Consider the following 11,084-nt stretch of genomic DNA (forward strand, 5'->3'; position numbering starts at 1 on the left):
CCACATTCAGTACCATTTCACCAGCCAGAATCCTCAGGAATGTTGGACTTAGCAAAATATTTAGCACGTCGTGAGCTTATAAATACAAGTCTCGTTAAGTTTGATGACAGACCTGAGAGATTTAGAGCATGAAAATCAGCCTTTGTTGGAGCCACAGAGGGTTTGGGCCTGACAGCCGGTGAAGAGCTGGACCTGCTTATTAGGTGGCTCGGCAAAGAATCATCTGACCATGTGAAAAGGTTACGGTCAGTTCATGTCAGAGATCCCAAGGCAGCGCTACACAATGCGTGGGAAAGATTAACAGAATGTTACGGTGCACCTGAGATAATTGAAAATGCACTTCTGCAAAGGCTAGAAAATTTTCCCAGAGTTCTTAATAAGGACTTTATCAACTTTATCAGTTAAGAGAGTTAGGTGATCTCCTGACTGAACTACAGGCGGCTAAGCAAGATGGCTATCTGCCTGGCCTAACATATCTGGATACTGCTAGAGGAATAAATCCCATAGTGGAAAAGCTACCATACTTCCTTCAAGATAAATCTCACGCCATGAAATATAAAGATCAGAATAATGCCTCCTTTCCTCCTTTCTGGTATTTTGTTAACTTCGTCTGTTATGAGGCAAAGGCCAGAAACGATCCAAGCTTCACAATTGCTGGCCTCCTAAAAGTGAGAAATTCTTGAGCAAACAAACACAGAGGATGCCCATTTCTGTTCATAAAATTGACATCTCTCCAAAGGCCTACCCTAGTAAGGACTCGAGCACCAGTGACGAAGACCCTAAGATCTGCCCGATACATAATAAACCACATCCACAGAAAAAGTGTCGTGGTTTTTGAATGAAGCCAATGGAGGAACGAAAGGCCTATTTGAAGGAACATGGTATCTGTTTTCGATGTTGTGCATCTTCTTCCCACATCGCACGCAATTGCAAAATTGTAGTGAAGTGTACTGAATGTGACAGTGAAGACCACACCACTGCTCTCCACCCAGGACCAGCACCATGGGTCTCCAAAAGCTCAGACATCTGAGCTTTTGGAGACCCATGGTGCTGGTCCTGCTCAGTCATGGGGAAGGTTTGCCAGCTAAATCTTGTTCTAAGATATGCTTAGTTAGAGTGTATCCTAAGGGCAGTCCAGAAGCCGCTGTCAAAATGTATGTGATACTCGATGACCAGAGCAACAGGTCACTAGTAAGATCAGAGTTTTTTGAGTTTTTCTGCATAAATAGTCAGGCTTCTCCATATCTCCTCAAAACCTGTGCTGGAACTATTGAAGCTTCTGGATGGAGAGCCGATGGATTTCAGATAGAGCCTGTTAGTGGTAATATTAGCCTGGCACTACCTACTCTAATCGAGTGCAACAATATTCCAGATAACAGGGCAGAAATTCCTACTCCAGAGGTCGCACGAAATCATCCTCATCTTAGAAGAATAGCCTCTGAGATTCCAGAAATGGATGATAGTGCCCAGATCCTCATGCTGTTGGGTCGTGACGCTCTGAGAGTCCATAAGGTGAGACACCAGATTAATGGGCCTCATAATGCTCCTTTTGCGATTTAAACAGATTTAGGCTGGCTTATAATTGGAGATGTATGCTTGGGTAATTCTCACAAGCCAAGTGTGTTGAGTTACAAGACACATGTGCTAGACAATGGTAGAACCTCATACTTTCCCCCGTGTCAAAGTCACATCAACTTGAAGGATAGCTTAAGTCTCACAGCTGAAGTACAAGGTATCCCTCATATGTACAAGGGTGCATGTGCAAGCAGAGAAAATCACCTAGGCTGTTCGGTGTTCAAACGCACAAGGGATGACAACAAACCTGCTCTGTCTGTTGAGGATCATCTCTTCCTGGGGATCATGGACAATTAGTTTTTTAGAGATAGTGACAATAGCTGGGTGGGTCCTCTGCCCTTCAGACACCCTAGGCCTCTTCTTCCCAATAACATAGAGCATGCTCTTACTCGACTCTACTCTCTTCGTCGGACTTTGCTGAAAAAAACAGAAATGACTCAGCAGTTCACAGACTTCATGCAAAGGTTGTTTGAAAACGATCATGCAGAGTATGCTGCTCCCCTAAGCGTTGACCAGGAACGCTGGTATTTACCATTCTTTGGGGTTTATCACCCAAAAAAGCCCAACCAAATCAGAGTGGTGTTTAATTCCAGCACTCAATATCAGGGTCTCTCACTGAATAGCATCCTTTTGACAGGACCAGATTTAAACAACAGTTTGTTAGGTGTGCTGATTCGGTTCAGAAAGGAACCTGTTGCTGTGACTGCCGATATACAGCAAATGTTCCACTGTTTCACAGAGAGAGAAGATCACAGAGATTATTTGAGGTTCCTGTGGTTCCGTGACAATGATCTCGAAAAGGATGTGATTGAATGTAGGATGAAAGTCCATGTGTTTGGAAATAGCCCCTCCCCAACAGTGGCGATTTACGGACTTCATCGGGCTGCCAAAGAAGGAGAGCTTATACATGGAACCGACACCTACAACTTTGTGAAGAGAGATTTTTATGTGGATGACGGTCTGAGGTCATTTCCGACTGCTGTTGAAGCTGTTGACTTACTTCGCAGGACACAAGCATCCCTGGCAGAATCGAATCTAAGGCTCCACAAGATAATGTCAAACAGCCCATTAGTGTTGGCAGCCTTTCCACCTGAAGACTGGTGAATCCAGAGACAGATTCAGAGATTCGTCCTTTACCTCAAGCGAGCACTGCTGCCACTAGTATAACTGAGTATAACTGAGAAATCACTTAACCCAGAACGCTTTGAGCGCTTTTCAACATGGAAGTCACTGTTGAGAGGAGTGACATGCTTGATCCATGTTGCCAGTTCCTTTCACTCTAAGTCTAAAGGACAGACATGCACACATATAGGCTGGCATAAGTGTCATCAGCCTTACTCCCTGAGTGAGTTAGCCCAAGCCAAAAAGGTCATCCTTCTTTCTGTCCAAAGGTTTGTTTTTCCTGAAGAGTACAGTACTCTTAAGAGACATGTTGAAATCTCTCAGAACAGTCCTCTAATCAAGTTGAATCCTGTTCTGGGTGAAGATGGACTAATCAGAGTTGGTGGTCATCTAACACATGCACCTGTGGTCAGTAATGAGAGATATCCCATCGTCTTACCTGGACGACATCATATCTCCACCTTACTAATTCATCACTTCCATGATCAAGTGAAGCATCAAGGCCGCCTTTTCACCGAGCTTTGCGCACTGCAGGATACTGGCTAATTAATGGAAAGAGATCTATTAGTAGTCTCATACATAAGTGTGTTGTATGCAGGAAGTTACGTGGGAGTACAGAAATTCAAAAAATGGCTGACATTCCAGAGGAGCGTCTCAGTACATCCCCACCTTTCACTTATGTTGGCTTGGATGTGTTTGGTTCTTTTTCAGTCTCAGCTCGTCGTACAAGAGGAAGTCATGCAGAGAGCAAGCGCTGGGCCATTCTCTTCACTTGTATGTCCACACATGCCGTTCACATAGAGATAATTGAATCCCTTGACACCTCCAGCTGTATAAACGCACTACGGAGATTTTTTGCCATTAGAGGGCCCGTGAAACAATTTCGGTCAGATTGTGGAACTAATTTTGTAGCTGCAAGCAAAGAACTGGGATTCTCCAAAATGATGAAGGACCCAAAGATGCAAGAATACCTCACAAACTGTTCTTGCTCATGGGAATTCAATCCGCCCCATGCTTCACACATGGGGGGAGCTTGGGAGCGTTTGATAGGTGTAGTAAAAAGGATTCTGGACTCAATGTTGCTGCAGTACGGATCTTGTCCCCTTTCACATGAAGTCCTATGCACTTTCATGGCTGAAATTTCTGCAATAATTAATGCAAGGCCCTTAGTTCCAATCACCTCAGACCCTGACTCACCTCTCATACTAACTCCTGCAATGCTTCTGACTCAGAAGGTCGGTGTTCCTCCATCTCCTGGAAACTTCTCGGGTAGTGACATGTTCAGGCAACTGTGGAAGCAGGTGCAGAGCCTCGCTGACAACTTTTGGTATCGCTGGAGGCGTGAGTATCTCCCAACACTACAAGGTCGTCGCAAGTGGACTAGTACTCAACCTGACATTAAAGAAGTCGATCTCGTACTTCTTAAAGACAATCAGAGCCCTCGTAACATGTGGCCTATGGCTCTTGTGTCCAAAGTCTTTCCAAGCACTGATGGGAGAGTACGCAAAGTTCAGTTGAAAGTTACAAAAAGCGGATCTGGAAAGGATGTAAGGTATCTTAGACCAATTACAGAGGTTATACTTCTTTTGTCTAATGAAAATTAAGACTTAAATGAGACATCCTTAGAATGTCTGGCGGGGAGTGTTCTGCTCCAAGTTTACTTGTCACTTGTATAGTATGTATAGTTGTGTAGTTTTGGTGCCCTCCAGTGGCAGTTCTCTAGAAAAATAAGTGATCATATTTCTCATGCGGTCAGCGCCTCAATCTTCGGATGCTATCCTTTGTTTTGCGTTTATAAAAGCATCATCTGTAAGTTAATTCTTCTTTACATACTACTTAATGTTACATATTTTCATATATTTGTGATAAGTTTATTCAGAGCTTTGATTTAATGTCATTTTTTGTGATGATAACCTTTGGCTATTAGCTTAGACTTTGTTTGACATAGCACTCAACCTGTTAATCTACTTTGATAAGATAATTTCTCTATATGAGCCAGTATTTGTATTTGTTGCCAATTTCTTGGTCATCTGATAATCCCATTTAAGTAAATTGATGACATTGATTTAATTTGGGGTATTTTCAGAACTACTTACATGAATGCTCTTTAGTCATTGGTTAATTTTTCTGATTGTTGTTTATTTGCTGTTTTTTGCAGTTTTACTCTTAATTCATAATGTACCCGGCATCTTATTAAACGTCAAAGACTAAGATGAATCCTGACTCGTCTGTACTTTATGGATGGAGTTTGGCTGGCTGTTAAATTGCATTGGTAGATGCAAGGAGAACAGTACAATGGTACAGTACAATGGCCAGCTGGGAACCCGTGAAGAGCTTATAAAATGTATAAAGGAGTAAAAACAGCAGCGGGAATCCATCCGTCATACACACAAACGATCTGCTGCGTGGGAGACGCGCGTCATGGGCAAACTCACGACTATGATGAAAAAACGATATGTGTGAGGATTCTGTCGTTTATAGGGTATCATCTTCCTGTTTTTGGTTCGATTACATGTCTTTGGTCTGTGTTGCGTTCATATATCATTCGAACCGCACCAGAGTTCATTTGGAAGCGGACCGAGACCCATCTTTTCAGTGATCTCGGTCTGCTTGTTTGGTGCGCACCAGGGTACAGATGGCAGCGTTCACATATGTTCAAATGAACTGCACTAACAGAGCAATCGCACCAGGGTTTGTTTTAATCGAACCAAACATGACAAGTGTGAACGCACCCTAAGCCTTGTCTGTGAAACCAGGGGTTTATCTTGGCAATTTTATTGTCCCAGAAAAAAGCACATAAAAGCAATCACTCTTTATGATATATGATTTGCATTTCCTAAGGAAATCTCCATTTACATTACAAAGTACATTCATAAAGATGGAAATAGCACCAGTAATATTATCTGGAAAGAAAGTACAGCTATTTCTCCAGCTATGTTGAAAAATCTTAAAAAATAAGGCAAATAATTAGAAATGAGCAATTGCTCTCTCACCAGCATGCATACATCACACTTTTGAAGCTTACATTCACATGACAGGTGCATGTCTGAACTTTGTACAATTGCAGTACATAAAATGGAATTTTCTTTGATAACGCCATAAAATATTTGATCCCTCATTAGATTAGGTCTAAATTGTTATTGTGTTCATTTTATATTGCAGAACACTTTTTTTTGAGGTGATACTATTGAGGTGGAACCTTAACCGCAGTAAGGTTAAGGACAGGTTTTATCATCTGGTTAGGTTTTAAGGTGCATCAAGGTGCGTCAACAGCATAATTATATATGTAATTACTTGCAAGTTTTTGTTTTAATTGTAACTGCAATGTAAAATCACGTACTGCATGTACACAACAAGTATATTTTATTAAATTATTTTTGTATAAAATTATTCATTTAAATGTTAGTGCAGTAGTTCAAGACACTTTTAATATGGGACCAACAATTTAACAAGATTTTTTACTCTTGAATTATTTGGGTGCAATGAGAAGCCCACAACTTTTTACATGCAATGTATGTATTATTTTTATATTTTTAAGTTTGCTAAAATTATATTGCTTATGGCTAATACCACAGCCGTCATGTTAGCATGTGTTAGCATAGATTTGTAGGGTAGATACAGTGGTTTCAGCTGTGGTTAGGATTGCTTAAATTTTCTTGTCTATTACCACCCTCTGCTACTGTAAACAATAAATGAAATACCACAGTTAGAAAGCAAATGGGAAGAGCATTGCTAGAATTTGACTCTATTGTATTACAGCAGATAAAAGTGGTTACATTGAAACAAAACTAGCTTGCACATAGTTTGCTACAGAACGGATTTAATAACAGTACTGACTTAATGTTACACCTTGTTCCATTGCTTTATATAACAGCAGATCCTGCCATAGACACTTGAGGCCTAAGAATGCACATTTTTTTATGTGGTCACACTTTATTAAGGGGAGCACAAATTCACTATTACTTACGACATTTGCCTCAAACTCATGATTTGATGCTTATTAATAGTTAGCAAGGTAATTGTTGTAGCGTATAAATTTAAGTATTGGGTAGGATTAAGGGATGTAGAATATGGTCAGGCAGAATATGTGCTTTATGTACTAATAAACAGCCAATATGCTAGTAGTATGCAAGCTGATAAGCAACTAGTTAAAAGTGACAATTGGTAGTGGTACCCATTCTAAAGTTTTATCATTTTGTTCAACTTTGTTACTGATCTACATGGTTTTGCTATTGTTGTGTGGCCATATTGCAGAAAAATTGAGTGTAAGTTCTTCCTCTTATTATCTGTTTAGTGTTTCAGTTCGGATCTGTTGGCTAATATTTTACAGAATAAAGGGTTTAAGTTACTGTTTACAAAGAGATGCTTGGTGACAAGTTCTTCGGGCAGACCAGACCTGTTGTAGAAATAATGCCACCGTTCACAATCTCACATCTCGCCATGGTGCTGAGCCTTAGAAGCCGCAAGAGAACATTCACATAATTCACATCATGCACACTTGTACACAATTACACTGAGATCAAACTGCTTTATTAAATGTTAGGATTTTTATGTTTAGCACTAAAGTGATTAAATACATGTACTTAGATTACATGAGCAAAGTTAAAACAATTAGACATGGATATTAAATAGACCTACATTACATAAAGATTATTTTTAAAAAGAAAATCATTTGCTAAAAAAATCATATTGCTGGCAAAGACTAAAAGAGAAAACATCCAAAAAGATACAAGTTAATGGATACATAACAATGATTTTGAGTTCAGGATCTTCTTGTATGGTCAAATGTGTCATATAGACCTAAGCTCATACATGAAGAAAGTTCATCCATTTTCCAATCCACTTGCCATATGTAGGGTCACAGTCCCAGTGTCTCGGCAGGTGAAATTATTTAGAAAAGTAAGCTCAGTAACAGTCAGGATCAGCACAACATCCATTCACCTGTTGCATGGTCTGACACATGACTGCTTTCACTTGCTATTTGTTTATGTGGCTGCAGTCCGGGTGATTTTGTTTATTCTCTACACGGCTATTACTACAAGTGCTGAGGAAGGTCAGGAACACCGGTATGAATACGATGCCATGGACGGCCCCAAAAAGAATGACTAAGAACATAATTTTGAAGAAGGTCCTGAAGATGTAGCTCTTGGCAGCCGCAAGCACCACCACTCCTGCAATAGTGGACACGGCACCCTGAATGATCGGATAGCCCAGTTTAGTGATGGCATCCGTGGCTTTCTCATTTGCTGAGGATTTTTCACTTGACACAAAAGCATAAGATATGTGTGCAGAGAAGTCGACAGAAAACCCGATACAGATAACAAGATTAATCATAGACACAGAGTCTAAACTAACATCCCATAATGCCATGAACCCGGCCACTCCCACAATGACAGAAGCGATGGCAAATGTCACCCAGAGAGAGCAGAGAGGGTTTGGGATCAACAGGAGTGAAATGACTAACATTGCACACGTAGCAACCACTAAGTTTTGGATTGTATTACTGATGATGACGGCATATTGGTCGAAATAGATGAACGCAGGGTGGTACACAATCAGATCAACAGGTGTCTGCAACTTCCCACAATTTTCTGCGGTTTCTCTAAACGCATCCAGCATATTCTTCTCATCGATCGATGTGCGGATGTTCACAGTCTGAATGAACATACGTGATGCATGAATTTGATTGTTAGTGAAATTAACATCTTGACTAAAACCAGACAATTTAAGAAATTCAGTTAAATGGCTTTTGAATTGTGTTTCATTGTTTAAACTGAATCCAAAGTTCTGTCTAAACTTCGTGTATTCATTCAGCCAAGAAACAGGTGAAATGCCTGAATCTGCCACTGTCAGATTTTGAAAATTTTCCAAACACAAGTCAAGACTTTCACGAGCAGTTAGGTTCCAGTACTGAAAGTCTTCATCCTTTATAACTAACATGACATTGGGACCAAAGGTGGAGAAGAATTCATCTTCTTTGTCATAGTAACTACCAACATATGAGCCGTCTGCTGCTAAATGTTTCAGATCTAGACCTTCCTGCATTTGGAAGCATCCATAGATACTCACTGCCAAATACCCAGCATAGATCAGACACACAAGCGTCTTAACCCACACTCTTGTCAGAAAAGGGCCGTAATAGTTTTTAAACAATGAATTCACTGGCATTTCAAATTCCTTATGTGTGTTTTTATCATACGCCCCACCAACACAACAACCTCCATCATCATCAGTGGCTTCTGGGACTTTCATGCAGGTCAGCCAGTGTCTGTTGCCTTTCTCTCTCCGTCCGTTCAGTGCGAGACACGCGCCGAAGAAGGTGATGTTGAAGATGTAACAGAACAGAAGAGCTGTGCTGGTGTACACGCAGAAAGACTGAACTGAGCGGAAGGGCGTCATGAGACCGATGTAGAAAGCCAGAACGTCTGTCAGCGTGGTGATAGTGATGGACACGCCGGCCTCTTTATACGTTTCTGCTAAACGAATCTCAACAGCTTTATTAACTTCAGTCTTCTGCCAGCAGGAGATCATAATGAACATGTCATCAACACCAACACCAGGAGGAAAGCAGACACTGTGAGCCTGTGAACATCAGCTGTGAGACACCTACTAGCTGATAAAATAAATGAACTTACCAAGGATCAGAAAGGGGGCTGTGGCCACGGTCATGGCAAACGGCATCCCACAGAACAGCAGCAGTCCAAAGCTGGCCAACACGGCCATACCAGCGGAGACGACGCCAAACGTGGCCACCCACACCTTCGTCCTGACACAGTCTAACCTGTGGAAAGAGACAAGGGATAAATTACATAGCTAGTGACAGAAACTTGTGCTTATTTGATTTTTTTTTTTTTTAATTATTTGTAATACCTCAAACAAGACATAATTGAAATGGTTATGGCCAGGAAATACGTAATAGAGAAGAGGGGGATCACAGAGTCTGAATTAGTCTCGAACTCATTCTGTCTTGATACTGATGTAAAGTAAGACACATGGACCTGTGGGATTTTGACACAAAACACTGTTCAGTATAGTTACTGTTTACATGAATGTGTTTCATAGTGTTCAAGAACAGTGAAGAAATAATTATGGCAATTTATGACAAATCGAGCAAATATAAATAGATTCTTGTCCAAATGACTTTTGGTGCTTGAGTTACAGTTATTGGAGATAATTTGATAAATACACATACAATGATCATCAGGTATCTTTGTGTAAATATAACTCATTATTCACAGTCATTTCTTTGACTTACCTTAATTGACGTTTTCTGTTCTGTGTAGTTTGAGAGGAGTTTTAGAAAGCCATCAAGCCAGTAAGGGTTTTCCTTTGTCTTCTTCTCGTCTAAGAAATAAAAAAGCCTGACCGCTTTTGCGCTGGTGAGCTTTGAGCTATCCAGCTCTACACCGCCGATGGTTGTTCCCAAAAACATGCCATTATTCATCGGATATGTTATGTTTAAATAAAGTATTTCAGTAGCATTGTAATTTATAATGTCTAAAATTTCATTTGACATGCACTTTCCCTTTGTTTTGGCACAGAGTTTTTCAAAAGTGTTTCCTGTCGATATACTTTTCACTTGTCTGTCTAAGGCTATAATGTCAATAAAAGCTGCTTCATTTAATATATTTTCTCCTTGCAAGTCTGTGATGATCAAAGAGGCATAACTGCCTTCAGACACAAGTCGTAACTGAGAAAACTCTTCAGATTGTGGGAAATTTTCCACCACAATCGCCCTCTCCAACTTGGCAGGTCCATTGATGGGTGTAAACTGGTCTTCAATATCATTTGCCTCCCTCTCCTGAAGAAAGATGAAACCAGCTCCAAGAGCAGCAGCCACATATAAAGATAATAAGACAAATACACATGGATGTCTTCCAATAACACAACCAAGTTTTTCAAAGACCAGAGACAGAGGCCTTTCGATGCAGTCTGTTTTACACTTCGCCATCCTCTAGATACACTTCTGCAGTTTGCTGTGAATCTCTGACTGTTCTGCAAAGTCCCAGTAACATCTTCCTTCTCCAGTGATTCAGTGTTGTCATAATGTACTTATAGGCTGAGCTAAACACTAACAACTCATCTGTTACTCATTAACAAAAAAAGGTAAGTTGCTAACAAACTTCCTTGTTGGCACCTGCCCTCTGTATCACTGCCAGAAATGGAATGCTTTAACTCACGGGCCATTTTCAATCTTAAGAGACCAAATATTATTATTAGTAGTAGTAGTAGTTTTTACATTATACATGTCTTGAGCAATTCCAGCTTTATGGATGCAGATAGGAGTTTTACTTACTCAAAAATGTTCTGAGGGCAGAAAGTAAAATTATTGGTTTACGGATTCATCCAGTGAAATTGAAGGAGAGGCAGGGTTAAGAGTTTGGACC

The 11,084-nt window shown here is 40.5% G+C and overlaps 1 protein-coding gene across 5 annotated transcripts in view; it reads right to left on the reverse strand.

Annotated features, from left to right (window-relative positions):
* si:ch211-250m6.7 (patched domain-containing protein 3) overlaps window positions 1–10,711 on the reverse strand; it is a 91,690-nt gene extending 80,979 nt beyond the window's left edge. The window contains exons 1-4 of one of the 5 annotated variants that reach the window (XM_051887122.1): window positions 9,953–10,711; window positions 9,568–9,695; window positions 9,333–9,478; window positions 9,069–9,210 (exon numbers count right to left, since the gene is read on the reverse strand). In XM_051887122.1, coding sequence (XP_051743082.1) covers window positions 9,203–9,210; window positions 9,333–9,478; window positions 9,568–9,695; window positions 9,953–10,648 — 978 coding nt within the window. In that variant the 5' untranslated portion in view covers window positions 10,649–10,711 and the 3' untranslated portion in view covers window positions 9,069–9,202. Of the gene's footprint in view, window positions 1–8,732; window positions 9,479–9,567; window positions 9,840–9,952 lie in introns of those variants that run through there. The other 4 variants (XM_051887116.1, XM_051887121.1, XM_051887118.1 and 1 more) reach the window with 4 other exon arrangements.
* Window positions 10,712–11,084: the final 373 nt, after the last annotated feature.

The sequence above is a fragment of the Ctenopharyngodon idella genome, chromosome 3 (genome assembly GCF_019924925.1).
Source record: "Ctenopharyngodon idella isolate HZGC_01 chromosome 3, HZGC01, whole genome shotgun sequence".
NCBI lineage: Eukaryota > Metazoa > Chordata > Actinopteri > Cypriniformes > Xenocyprididae > Ctenopharyngodon > Ctenopharyngodon idella.